The sequence below is a fragment of the Triticum urartu genome, unplaced genomic scaffold, assembly GCF_003073215.2.
Source record: "Triticum urartu cultivar G1812 unplaced genomic scaffold, Tu2.1 TuUngrouped_contig_6992, whole genome shotgun sequence".
NCBI lineage: Eukaryota > Viridiplantae > Streptophyta > Magnoliopsida > Poales > Poaceae > Triticum > Triticum urartu.
In genome coordinates, this window is record NW_024117799.1 from 2517 (window position 1) to 17116 (window position 14600).

At 40.9% G+C, this 14600-nt stretch overlaps 1 protein-coding gene across 2 annotated transcripts; it reads right to left on the reverse strand.

The window, feature by feature from the left end:
• Nucleotides 1-6865: 6865 nt before the first annotated feature.
• On the reverse strand, nucleotides 6866-11253 carry LOC125531377 (9-beta-pimara-7,15-diene synthase, chloroplastic-like). 2 transcript variants are annotated; one of them, XM_048695789.1, is made up of 14 exons: nucleotides 10980-11253; nucleotides 10639-10694; nucleotides 10266-10545; nucleotides 10005-10179; nucleotides 9639-9859; nucleotides 9431-9551; nucleotides 9254-9351; nucleotides 8945-9159; nucleotides 8755-8867; nucleotides 8569-8664; nucleotides 8274-8492; nucleotides 8036-8177; nucleotides 7648-7893; nucleotides 6866-7530 (listed from the first exon to the last, which is right to left on the reverse strand). In XM_048695789.1, the coding sequence occupies exons 1-14, from the start codon at nucleotides 11167-11169 to the stop codon at nucleotides 7198-7200; spliced, it is 2505 nt and encodes an 834-aa protein (XP_048551746.1). In that variant the 5' UTR covers nucleotides 11170-11253; the 3' UTR covers nucleotides 6866-7197. The 2 variants fall into 2 exon arrangements, with proteins under 2 accessions (XP_048551746.1, XP_048551745.1); XM_048695788.1 differs by having other exon boundaries at nucleotides 10005-10185.
• Nucleotides 11254-14600: the final 3347 nt, after the last annotated feature.

The following is a 14600-nucleotide window of genomic DNA, read 5'->3' on the forward strand; positions in this document are numbered from 1 at the left end:
GCTTCGAGGGAGAGCTTCGTCAACACGACGACGTGATGACGGTGATGATGAAGCTACCGGCACAGGGCTTCGCCTAAGCACTACGACGATATGACCGAGGTGGATTATGGTGGAAGGGGACACCGCACACGGCTAAGAGATCAATGATCAACTTGTGTTCTAGGGTGCCCCCTGCCCCCGTATATAGGTGGAAGGGGGAGGGGGAGGAGAGGGGGAGGCCGGCCTGTCTTGGGGCACGCCAAGGAGAGGGGGGAGTCCTCCTCCTAGTGGGAGTAGGACTCCCCTTTCCTAGTCCAACTAGGAAGGAGGAAGGGGGAAGGAAGGAGAGGGAGAGAGGGAGGAAAGAGGGGGCGCCCCCCTCCTTGTCCAATTCGGACTCCCAAGGGGGGGAGGGGGCGCGGCCAGCCCTAGGCCCTCTCCTCTCTCTCCCACAAGGCCCATGTTGGCCCATTAGTTCCCCCGGGGGTTCCGATAACCCCCCGGCACTCCGATAAATATCTGGCAACCCCCGGAACTCATCCGGTGTCCGAATATAGTCGTCCAATATATCAATCTTTATGTCTCAACCATTTCGAGACTCCTCGTCATGTCCGTGATCACATTCGGGACTTCGAACTATCTTCGGTACATCAAAACACATAAACTCATAATACCAATCGTCACCGAACGTTAAGCGTGCGGACCTTACAGGTTCGAGAACTATGTAGACATGACCGAGACATGTCTCCGGTCAATAACCAATAGCGGAACCTGGATGCTCATATTGGTTCCTACATATTCTACGGAGATCTTTATCGGTCAAACCGCATAACGATATACGTTGTTCCCTTTGTCATCGGTACGTTACTTGCCCGAGATTTGATCGTCGGTATCTCAATACCTAGTTCAATCTCGTTACCAGCAGGTCTCTTTACTCGTTCCGTAATGCTACATCCCGTAACCAACTCATTAGCTACATTGCTTGCAAGGGTTGTAGTGATGTACATTACCGAGAGGGCCCAGAGATACCTCTCCGACAATCGGAGTGACAAATCCGAATCTCGATCTATGCCAACTCAACAAACACCATCGGAAACACCTGTAGAGCACCTTTATAATCACCCAGGTACGTTGTGACGTTTGATAGCACACAAAGTGTTCTTCCGGTATTCGGGAGTTGCATGATCTCATAGTCATAGAAACATGTATAAGTTATGGAGAAAACAATAACAACAAAGTAAACGATCATCGTGCTAAGCTAACGGATGGGTCAAGTCAATCACATCATTCTCTAATGATGTGATCCCGTTAATCAAATGACAACTCATGTCTATGGTTAGGAAACATAACCATCATTGATTCAACGAGCTAGTCAAGTAGAGGCAAACTAGTGACACTCTGTTTGTCTATGTATTCACACATGTACTAAGTTTCCGATTAATACAATTCTAACATGAATAATAAACATTTATCATGATATAAGGAAACACAAATAACAACTTTATTGTTGCCTGTAGGGCATATTTCCTTCAGAAGAACATAGAATATTGTGTATGCCAAATGTGTGATGCACCACATCCCTGGAACCCTGAAGATTCAGGAGGGAACATTGGCACAATGCTCTGGAAGGAGCAGGACAGATCAGACGGATCAGGAAAAAACCAAGAGGATATAATTCTAAGAAGAAGAAAAGAAGATAAATCTCTCTGGGTGGACGAAGATGCAGCGCCCGGGCGACGCCTTGGTCCAGTTGCTGAGCAGGCCGTGGTCGTAGTCGTTGGTGAGTTTCTTCATGCACCAGAGGTCCTCGGCACTGAGGTGGGGGCACGTCGTCGCGAACAGGATAGAGAGAACGGGCTCGGTAGCCACGACCCGCAGCCGCTGCGTCAGGCCATGGTGTGCACGTGCCGACACAGCGCGTGCACCAGCCTTGGCGCCGCCCAGGTTATAGAGGAAACAGATCCTGAACGACGCAAAAAGATGTCTGGGGTGGAGGGTATCCTGAGCCACAACACCGCTCGCCATCCTCGATGGTCCTACCCACGACGATGGCCCAAACCCTAGAGGAGGCTGGGCTGCGTCCGTCGCCGCGTGGGGTTTGTGTCCTTTGGGGCGATATAGAGAAGGGGGATGGGAGATGGGGCGCTTCCGCTTCCCCTTCTGCACTTCGATTGGAGGAGTCAACGGGAGTCAACAGGAGGGGTGTGTAACACCGAGATCCACTCAAACGAAGGGGCAGAAGAGATATAATGATGCAGCATGTGACAGAGGAGTCGATTGGTTTTCACGGCTGAAAACAAAACGATGATGCGGCGTTATGCATGCGTAAAGTTGATAGATTGGTTGATGTTTGAAAACTAAGCGCTGACGTGGCATCATGTGATGTGGACAACTTGCATGTTAAAATAAATCAAATAGTGGGGATGAACTTATTAAGTATACTAGATGATACCCACGCGTTGCTGCGAGACTTGTAAGTATATTAAAGCTATAAAGCTAATTCATAGATGTGAGACTATATTGGAAATAAATAGGATGATAGACACGGTGATGGAGTACAGTTGTGACAATAGACAATATTGTTGCAGCTAACTAATAAGGTATAAGCTTATTACATATACTGACGGATAAGAAATTCTCTATGATATGATGTAATATATATGTTTATATAAAAGAACGATCTAGAATCTAATGTGTAATATTTGTGTCATGCCAAGTGCGTGTGGATGAGCCTTTTCCATACTTCATATACCTGACAGAAAACAAAAACCTAAGAGGGGAAGATAAAATGTTAAATACAGATTGCAATTCTGATGTTGTGATACACATCTCTCTGGTTTGCACCTCTGTATAGTAAATATGCATGGATTAAATATAGCAAATAAAAATCAGCAGATGCAACTTTGTGGTGATAAATAATGACATTTATTGTCACCAGGATAGATATATACATTGAAGATCATTTTATCATAGCTATGCTTGACGGGATGATGGCAAGAAAAAGTGAATTCATAATGATGTTTGATGGCTCTCATACCCAGAGAAAGGCGAACCTGACCCAAGGGGAAGAGCAGAAACCTTTGATTTGGGTGACAAAAGTGATTACTACTATTGACATGGGATAAATTTAGTGATATGGTGCCTGAGTTGAAACTCGAACACAGAGTAGCAAAGAGAATGGTAAGCATCAGAACAAATTTGTCAGCTGCACAGAAATATGAATATATACATACACAACATCAATTCATTAAAAAAGTAATTGGTACAAATATGCTGGTTTAAATTAAAGATTATAAACATATTTTGATTGAGAAATCATAGGCAGAGGTATAACTCCCAAGTCACAAAACAGAATGTCCCGATATGCCATGCAAAAAGGTACAGCTTCATAAGAAAAAGACTCTTAAACAATAGACTACTTTCCAGTAGATGTCTCTGTCGCATATGATTAAGCATATCATGTTCAAAGAAAATAAAGCCCACCAGGTACCACACTGAAATGTTACCCTCTCCAGATCTAACTATTAGGGCTGGAACGTACCTTGAGTTTATGACACATTTGATGGATCATTTGCTAGGACAGATAGAGACATGCGCGACCTGTAAATTTGGTGGTCAATAATCAAATTATTCCGCACAAAAAAATTAAATCTCTAATGGAAATGCATATCAAAACTTCTGCCAACAAAATCAGTTGTTCATATGAAAAGAAATTGATGGCGCATATATTATTAAAGTGATAAGGGGAAAAGCGACTTGATCATTCGCTCGGTTGGTATTCCAACACGAACGCGGCAACGCTTTCGCATTTGTAGGGTAATAACGGAGGGCGGACTAATCAATGAATGTTGCGGTGCCTCCGGCCGTTTCTTGTGTGGAGGCACGGAAGGGACAGTGTGGCAGCTAAAGAGCCGCTGCAGGTAAGATGAACTGATAAGTTAGTGCATCGTGGAGACGGAAGGGTAAGGCGCGGCGGTCGGTCGGGAAAGCAATCGATCGTGGCGGCGCCCGGCGCGGAAGGTTTAGTGTTGGCTTGACGATAAGAGACGTAGCAGCTTTGACTTTTCTAGAGCGCTGGTTCATGGTCCAAGGGAGAGAGGACGCTCGTGAGCCAAACTTGGTGGGTCCTCAGCAAGTAACTGAAGTTTATGTGGCAGTGGTGCTGTTGTAGTTGGCCCCATATGTAAGTCAGTAAAATAATGATGATGTGGCAAGCGTGCTGAGGTGGATAGGCTGCATGTCAAGAGAAATAAGTTAGTGAGAATGAACTATTTAGGTATTATAGATATAGGACAAGATACTATGGCAATCACCAAGAACCGGGGCTGCCCCTATAGAATACCCTTCGTTGCAGTTTATAGCATTCACCACCGTGCCATTGTCCGATCTCACCACCAGATAAGAGCATCATGTATTTCTTGCTAGCTTCAGCCCCTCAAGCAAGGCCGCTGATTCTGCTATGAACACATGTCAGTTACATATTCCAGCTATAATAAAAACCGTAAATGATATACCTATAATAAAAAGTGTTATTAGACCCCGGCCGCCAAATCCCACATAATATATGATACAAAAAATGGAGGAAAGTCAGATGCACACTAATCAACGGAAAACCGTATATGACGCTCATTGTGTCTTCTCAGGTGCATGCACAGGCCATTCCCCAACGCGAGAAATGAGCCGGCCCATTTTACCCTGTGATATTACCGGTTTTGGAAACTTCTAGAATGTTTTGTTAACAGATTTTTACATTTTTTTTTTGGTTTTCTGGTTTCTTTTGGATTTTTGGTTTTATCTTTTCCTTTTCCTTTTTTCTGTTTTTCTGTTTCTGTTTCCTTCTTTCATTTCCTTTTTCCCTTTTTTCTTTTTATTTCTTTTTACCTTTTTTTTCCTTTACCTTTTCCAAAAGTGTTCATGCTTTTGAAAAATGTTTGTCCTTTTAAGAAATGTTTAGAATTTCATACAAAAATATATTTTGAAACTTTGTTTCATAAATTCAAAAAATGTATACGTAATTTCAAAACTACTCATGTTTTTCAAAAATTGTTTAGAGTACTAAGAAAATTTCGTGTTTTCTAATTTCCCTCACAGACTCAAAAACTATTCCTGTTGTTGCGGAAAACAAATGGTATTCCAAAAAAATCATCGATCCATAAATTTTGCTCACTAATAAATTTTATTTTTTATTGATTGTTCAAAAACTTTTAAAAAGGTCAGTTTTTTACAAAAAATGTTTAAAATTTCAGGAAATAGTTTTATGTTCAAACAATTGTTTGTATTTTTCGAAAATTAATTTAGTTACAAAAAATTGTCTAGATTTAATAAAAATGTATAAAATCTCAAATATTGGTTGTCATTTTACTTTTTTCGATTTTTTAAATAAAAATTAAAAAAATTCAAATGATTTTTGAAACCCAACACGTGTTGTTAAACAGTTCGCTCCGCCATGAGTCACCAGCAGATGTTTGTTCTGGTGGTTAGCATCCTGACATCAGGAATAGCATGTCATGATTTTTATGTCGTGGTACAAAACACAATTTGCTTTCGTGTGAGTGGGCCCACCCAGTAGCGTGACTTTGACGCAAGTTGCATCATATAGGAGCTCCCCTAATCAACCGCATGAGATAAAAAAAAACATGTTAGCAGGCCGGCCAGTGCCTGAACGCATGTAGGTGAGTCAGAACATGGGTGCTCCTTATTGGCACTTATGGCTCCAGCTCAGGAAGCTGCCGCTCACGCAACCGCTCCAGGGGGCTGGTAGCTCCCGCAAACACGCAGTCACGCGCTTGCTCAGTCTCCTAAAGTACGTATTTGCTTGCTCTTACAATGGTTGAACAGTTCACTTTTGAAAAATACAACTTTAAAAAAATATACAAATAAAACACGAAAATAAAAAAAACATGAGTTCAGAAATGTTCATGGATTTTGAAAAAAATTCAAAAACTTCAAAAAAGTTCAAAAATTTTAGAAGAAGTCCATAAGTTTTGGAAAACGTTGATTGAATTTGAAGCAACATTTAACAATTTCGAAAAAATCACAAAAATTGGAAAAAATAACATCGATTTTGGCTAAAGTTCAGAAATTTCGAAAAAGTTAATCGAATCAGGAAAAAGAATCATGTATTTTGAAAAAAAAACTCTCAAATTAATACAAAATTCATTGATTTTGAAAAAAGTTCATGCATTGCCAAAAGAGAAAAAATAGAATAAGAAAGAAAAAACAAGTAAGACTGGTCTAGAAAAAACCAAAATGAAACAAAAAGAAAAAATAAAAAGAAAAAGGAAAAAAGATGAAAGAAAATAAATAGAAAAGGACAGAAAAAATCAAAACAAAAAATCGGTCCAGAAAAAATCAGAACAAAAAGAGAAAATCCCAGCTGGAAAAAGCATAAAAGGAACAAAAGGAAATACATTATCACAATGTGTGGTTTGTCTAGTCGGTTATTGGGAGTTACAATTAAGGTGGAGGTCGTGAGTTTGAATCTCTCCGGTACAACATTTTTTGTGTATTAAACCAAAAAAAAGTGAAATTGGGTTGGCCCAGCGCGGGGGGAGGGGTGTGCACCGGTTTGCCAAATGACCTATAACCGGCCCCTGAAGCGCTAAATATGATGTCGTTGAGGGACTCGACCATGCTCCGTAGCTATTCAATCAGCACTGCAGTGACTCGGTGGAGTATTGTAGCGCCTCGACCAGATAGTGTAGTGAACGGTTTTTTGGTATTCAGTTGATTTTTTTTATTCTGTTCAGAAAAGACGGACAAAACATACTATAATACTATTCGCAAATTTAAAAACTAGATACTATAATGCAGAGTTGAGACTGAGAAATTTGTAGCTGTTTCAGTGGAGAAACGTGCAAGTCACTTTTTAGATAAAAATGCTCGATTTGAAGACTGAGAAATTTGTAGGTTCGCTTGATTGCTAAAATAAATTTGCTGGGCATACCAGCTTACAATGCAGAATAAAGTTTTTGACAAAAGTGTCGCTAGAAACAACACCTGGAGCTAACTATGCCATTGACCAAGAAGGTTCAGACCACATGACGGAGATCCTTTATTGAGTTGCTGCCCTTTAACTGGCGGCATGCATATCAATCAGATACCGGTGAGTGACCCATTTGTAAGGTTCATATGATTACTGTTGCATTTACTCTCCCCGCTTGGTATATTTCCTTGTCATCCATATATGATCAGGATAATAGCATAAGGAATCCTTGATTATTTTTCTGATTGAACAGCCAAAGGACTGGTTATTTGAAGTTTAAGTGGCTCTCTGAATATTGCATTCATCGTGCAGAGCATTTCTTTGGGCGAGGAAAATCCGTCGGTGTGACAGTAGAACAAGTGAGCTGTCTTACAAAACCTCCAGAACACATCCTTGCATGGCCTAGGAACAACACGTTCTTCTCTAACAACCAGCCTTAGCAGGTCTCTCCGACACGAGGCTATTGACTCTTGTATCACCTCTTGAGCAGCTTCGATGGACATGGAACCCTCACTGTGAAGAACACGCAGTGAGATGACGTTCAGTTTTCCATCACTGGACTCCCTCTGCAACAAGAAGTAGATCATTTATTAGGATCTACCCAGTGCCAAGATTAATCTGCACGGCAGTGATAAAGTAACCCATTGCTATGAATATTTTGTTAGAGATGGAATGAGAAGTACCTCAAAGCCTTGAGTATCATTCAGGAGACGGCCACATGTGCCCATTAATTTAAGCAACTCATTGTACTCCGGGTCTTTGATAATATGATTCTCGAGTTTTTGTTGGACCAAATAGAGTGATGTGAGGATAATGGGACCCATCCCGAATGAGGTTACCGCTTCTGTCATGTATTGCTCAACTGTTGGTACATATTCACTCCATCGCCATCCCGCCTCGGTCGCTGCAGACCTCAAGTAATGTAGCCACTGCAGATGAGTATGGACTTTTTAATATACAATTTTATTTATTTATTTTGTACGTAGCTAGCCACAGCAGCCATGCCATTCTTATCAACTTGGAACTCAATTTAGTATATCTCAGAATAAGAAGATCACACAAGAAGCTCACTGTTTCATCCAGGTGCTTTGTAACATCGAGGTTTTGTACAGCAGAAGCCATCTCTCCGATCTGCTTAACTGTAGTATAAAGAGCAGAAAATACTACTTCTACTTGCTCAGAGTAGAACTCAACTTGGTGATGCTGATCCCACCTAAGACAACCATTGGCAAAAAACAGCGAAGATGACTCATTAGCAAAGCACTACTTCAGAAAGTGTAGACAAAAAAATCAAGTTAAAGAATTGTACTTCTCTACTAATGCTATGAGGTTTTCTTGTTCTTCTTTGGATGCTCCAACATCAAAGAAGTCATCAGTAACAAGTACGAGCGCAATAGTTTCCGCACATGCAATACGAGCATCAGAGAATTCATGAGCGGATATGGTTGCAGCAGCAGAGAGATAACAATTTATAAGACTCCCTTTGCGTAGAAATCTTAGCTCGTGCAGCCTGTTTTCTTTCTCCCACCTGTCAGCACAAAAATTAATTCAAATAATCTATATAAACATAATTTAATCAATTGGAAAAATGATAGTCAAATTACCTCTCGAGGTGGCTGAGTTCATCCTGGTATATAGATTGAGAAAAACTGAAATCTTGAACAGCAAAATCTAGAAGATCTTGATTAACATGACACAGCCTGATCCATAAAAGTATTTTTGTTTTTCTGTAATTAACATATATTGACATGATATCACAGACATTTCTTTTTCAGAAAAGAGAGCCTTACAAGTTTTTTGTCTTTAGCGGCTCAGAAACCCTAGAGTCAAAATGTTCAATGTTCCTCTTACGGTCTAGAGCTTCCACTGTTGCATAAAATGGAAATTTAAGAGTATATTCTACCTGAAATTACAAAATAATAATATTAAATGTAAATTGAACTGCCAAATGAAATGGGGATTTTAAATTCATACACTTACCTCTCCAAAAATTGGTATTCTGTTTGTCCCATTACAACACAACTTTTCTGTCAATAAGCGGCCTGACCAGTTACTTATGTTCTCCAGGATCAATTCATTTTCTGACAAACATACTTTCGAAGCCTTGTATAACTCTAATAAAGAATTTGTTTGACTTAAATAGCCTTCAAGTGAGTTATGGAAAGTGGAGGCCTCAGCAACATGGGACAACTCATCTGTGCAAGATTAATTTTTGACTGTAGTGAGTAAAAATCAAGGGCAAAAGAGAAAGTTTGTTAGGAGAAATGGAATTTTGATCAAAGTATCTACCTGACGAAACATCATATCCATTCATCCGTAAAAGGCGGAACGCCATTGCACATGTTTCTACATCTTGAATTATTTCCTCCTCTCTCTGTAACCAGGAACTGCAAAGTGAATACAGTCAAGTTGACATACTAGCTACTAGGAACAGGTATCAGGTATTTACTCCGGATTATTAATTACATGTATGCCTTGTCCAGGATGGTGTTTATGTCACTGGAAAAATGGCGAGATATTCCAATCTTTTCGAGCATATCCACCATTGAGAGCTGATAATATATATTCTGTGGGTATACTGTTGGTACTGTAAACGTATAATGGCATTAAGTATACAGCAACAAAATCTGCACCCTGGGAGATCCTCCACAAAGGAAATTAGAGAAATACACACCTGCACCACCAAATATTCTGACAATGGAGTCGAGGTACTGGAGAGCTTTATTATCATAGTAGTGCACTAATGCAGCAGCAGTTGCGGCAGGAGAGTTGAACAAGGACCCATTCTTTCGCTGGAACTTCATAACTTGATTGTAGTCCAACAAGTTTACTAACCTTTCTTCAGCAACATAGGCCAAATATGCTTCTTTCCCACAAGATTTCTCCTCAGCCAGTCTAAATAAAATCAAGTGTAAATTTGTTATTATGTTACATCAAAAGAACATATAATCGATACTCGTCCCCCTTTTTCCTATGTCAAACTTGATTCCTACAAAATTACAGCAATAGTCATGGCACCCTTCTCGTTTTCATTTCATACCTTGTCAGCTCCATCTCACGGAGGTGAAGTATCCCACTGATATCAGTTTCTCTGACTGGAAATTCCAAACCCATCGTGATAGCATGGTTAAGCATACCAGGGAAAATAAGATTGAAGCCTACCGGAGAAACAATTTGCTCATTCTTGACAGTGGAGACATTCCTTCCAATAAATTCTAGTCCTTCGAGTATCATTTTATACGCGTGAAGATCTTTCAAAGAAGAAAGTTAAAAATACAAGTATTAAAACAATTACACATACCTCTCCTTATGTGGCAGGAGCCAATGTTCCATTTCTTAAGTGCAATGATACAGGCCAATGTGGATAACATAATATCCTTGTTTGCTAATAACCCAAATTCGTTGATACCCCAAGACCCACTAGAGTGTTGATTTTGCAGTATCCATTCAACACACCGAGGGAAGCATGGAGCCTGCGGATCCGAGTCCGGCAATGGCACCATAGCCACCCATGCCGTGTCATACGCAGATGGCGAGAATTCAGGTTTTTTGAGATGCTTTCGTATTCTAGCATCCAGTTCCTAGTTTACATTGATCAAAGCAACACGAATCTCACCATGGCACGAACTTGAAACATTTATCGAAAACAAGAGTTAGGATAGCAATGTTCATACCACAGCACTGCATGGTCCTATAGTTTGTCCTGCCAACATCGCCTCGGCAACATATGCTGTCGGATGGAATATATAACACAAATCAATTATATTATATGGCTCTAAATTCAGAAATACAAATATGAAGTAGCAACCTTATATATAAAAGTAAGTTTCAGAAAACCAAGATTTCAGGCATTGGTAAACAGAGAACAATTATATTGTGTATCTCTTCCACGGAAAAAAAGCAACAAAATACCTCATGTTGTGCGAAAATGCTCTGGCCAAAGAAAGCTCTATCCTAGCAAAGCTACGGACTCTTATTCCCTAGCAGAAGGAGAAGAAATGGAGAAGCAATGCACCTGGTTCCGTGGAATGAAGCCTGGAGGCTAAGCAGGCGAAGCTGACGCGCGGAGGCTTTCCTCTTCCATGATGCTGCACCTGCAACTCACACTTTGACACGGACGGTGGAGCGGCCGGGAGGCGGACGGCCTGGTGAGGCGCAGATTGCAGGAGGGTGGAAGAGACACTAACTCGTGCAGGATTTGCCATGGGAAATGGGCGATCACCAGGGTTTTTTTTAGTACAGCAAACAGAGAGGTTAGCTGAAAAACTAACAGTGATTCTGTGCCAACCTTCTGAAAAGACGAAGTATATATAGAAGTTTCAAGTCCATGGACTCCCGCTGCTGCGACTCTTCTTCAGTTAAGACATTTTTCTGTGCGGAACCCAGATATAGGAGTTTGAACTTGCTGAATATTCCTTGTATATGTGACGTCTAAGTGCTGCCATCCGCGTCGCCACGTCACTCACAGAAGTTTGGAAAATACGAGGACTAGCCGGTCAAGCTGGTTTGAAATATCGCCTAACTTCCACAAGCCTGCGCTGAAGCGAGAAAATTCACACCATTATTCCTTGTACGTACGTGGTACGTCCATTCATCCTTGGACAATCTGGCTAACATGCATAGAAAATGGTGGCCTTGCGTGGAAGACTACTAAATTGTCAAAAGAAACTGACAATAACTTTGACACCAGACAAGAAAACATGCGTGGAAGACTGCTGAATTGGGTACAAGATTTTTCAACGAACTGCAGTGATAAGGACCTATACAAGATTTTTCAAATCGAGTGAATAGTTTTTAGAGTGACCAGCATTGATTTGTCCACAGTGTGACTGTGACCATTATCCGTCTTCCTTTTTTCAACGGTATACTCCCTCCATTCCTTTATATTAGGTGTATTTGTTTTTCATAAAATTCCACAATGTAAAACGTATTTGTTCTAATTCCTCTTAATTCCATTCTTGTCCCTCCAGAAAAAGGAAAGTATCTCACACCTGATTGTATGTTTATCTCCTTGTAGAGGAAAAAAAGGAAACTATCTCACGAGTGGAAATGTAGTAGTAACCATCTGCTCTGAGTAGTTCTTGTGGTTGATTAGTAGTTAAGTCAATTTTGTACATTTCTAAAAGCAGATTCTGCTCCCATTCAATATGGATCGAGTCGTTGCCCTCGAATGATTTTTCTGAGAAAAATTAAGGCCTGCATCTCATACGTTCTATAATTTTCCACACATTTTTAAATGAACAGAAATTGCTGTGGTGAGTGAGAATCAAACCTAAGTCCTCACATGTGGTAACTTTGACCCTAAAAAAACTTGTTAAAACACGATGAAACGTGTTTTAAAGGACTAATGCAACATGTTTTGTACTCCGCATGTCTCTTTTTTGTAGCGATGGTTTTTTTCTAGAGAAATAAATGTTTTGCTCATGTAGAATTCGGACATCAGTCTTTTTCTTATGTGTCATCCCTCGGCAAATTCTCTTTAATGAGCCCGATAATTATACGCACCACAAATCTGCTAGCTAAAGTTACCAGGACTGGGATACGTAAGTTATCAGGTCTATGATGTGTGAGTTATCATGCTATTGACACAAAAAGCTATGGAGGGGATATTTCATCAACTCCCCCCCCCCCAACCCCCCCCCCCGTTGCCAAAGTTACCAGGACAGGGTGCATAAGTTAAGGCGATATGTGAGATATCATGCTATTCGCACAAGAGTTCATCAACTTCCCCCACCCCCTTTCGCCGCGAAGGTTACCAGGACTGGGATACGTAAGTTATCAGGTCTATGATGTGTGAGTTACCATGCTATTGACACAAAAAGCAATGGAGGGGATATTTCATCAACTCCCCCCACCCCGCACCCTCGTTGCCAAAGTTACCAGGACGGGGTGCATAAGTTAATGTGATATGTGAGATACCATGCTATTAGCACAAGAGTTCATCAACTCCCCAAACCCCATTACCTCAGTCCTGGTAACCTTCGCGACGAAAGGGGGTGGGGGGAGTTGATGAAGTCTTGTGCGAATAGCATGGTATCTCACATATCGCCTTAACTTATGCACCCCGTCCTGGTAACTTTGGCAACGAGGGTGCAGGGTGGGGGGGGGGAGTTGATGAAATATCCCCTCCATTGCTTTTTATGTCAATAGCATGGTAACTCACACATCATAGACCTGATAACTTATGTATCCCAGTCCTGGTAACTTTGGCGACGGGGGTGGGGGTGAGAGTTGATGAAATATCCCCTTCGTAGGTTTTGTGTCAATAACATGGTAACTCACACATCGTAGAACTGATAACTTATGTACCCCGGCCCTGATAACTTTGTCGACATGGGTGGGGGGGGGGGGGGGGGGTGAGTTGATGAAATATCTTCTCGGTAACTTTTGTGTGAATAGCATGGTAACCCGCACACCACAGACTTGATAACGTATGTACCCCGGTCCAAGAAACTTTGGCGACCGAGGTGGGGGTGGGGAGTTGTTGAAACATATCACGGTAACTTCTGTGCAAATGACATGATATTTTACATATCGAAGACATGATAACTTATGTACACCCCATGGTAACTTTCTAGGACCATGGTACTTTGACATGATATTTATGCACGCGGACCTCATAACTTACGTTCAACCACCATGTTATCGAAGACATTATAACTTACGTTCAACCACCATGTTAACTTTTGACTTCGAGGAAAAAACGTTGAAACAGAACTCCTCCGATAACTTCCATGTAAGTTTATGAAAATTTCATGCATGACAGACCTGCTATCTTACGTTTAAACATCATGGTATCTTTCATCCAAGGGAAAAGTTTTTGAAACATTCACCGGTAATTTCTGTGTTAAATTGTCATACATCCCCATGCTAAAGTTATCATGTTGTAACCTTCTCGTACTTTAGTTACGAGCCCTATCATGATATAGTTATCATGTTGCTCATACCATAGTTATCACGCTGGTCATGCCAAAGTTACCAAGCCAAAGTTTATTATTTTTCTGATATGGCAAAAATAACAAAGGTTCAAATAACGTTGTTTATCTAAAAAAGACAACAACTAAAGGTGGCTAGGTTGGCTATTCGGCTCAATAGCTATTGCATTGACCTGGGTTCGAATCCTCTTTCAAGCACTTTCATTTTCTTCTCATATTATGCAACGAAAAACCAAAAAAAAAAGAACACTATCGATTTATTATTTCCATCAACGATTTTTAAGAGAAGGAAAAAAATCAATGGAACCGAGCATGGGATGATAACAATCACGTAGGAACTAGTCGTGTGGATCTGTCGCTAACGACCAGTCGACTGATCGTTAGCACAGTCCTTTATATATTATGTTACTATACTTTATGTAACTAGGGGTTTAGAATAAGCTAGTTTTCGAGAGCACTTCACTGGAGGTCCATAGGTAGCATTATTGTATGCGTGAGTACAGAATAATTATTCTACACCCCTAACAACATTATATACATAATCTAGTAAAACAGTTTGCAAAATGTAGTAATTACGAAATAACTTTTTATCATCCAAGTTGTTAAGGGATTACTGAACATACCCCCGCGTCGCCCTCTTCTGGCGACACGGGGGGAACCACATCCACCGCCCCCAGGAACCCCCCCAGGCCCACCACGCG

Coding starts and splice junctions, on each gene's coding strand:
- LOC125531377 (XM_048695788.1), bottom strand. CDS start 11,169: ATGGCAAATCCTGCACGAGTTAGTGTCTCTTCCACCCTCCTGCAATCT. Junction 9,860..10,004: donor CGTGAGATGGAGCTGACAAG/GTATGAAATGAA, acceptor GATTTTATTTAG/ACTGGCTGAGGAGAAATCTT. Junction 9,352..9,430: donor ATCCTGGACAAGGCATACAT/GTAATTAATAAT, acceptor TTCACTTTGCAG/TTCCTGGTTACAGAGAGAGG.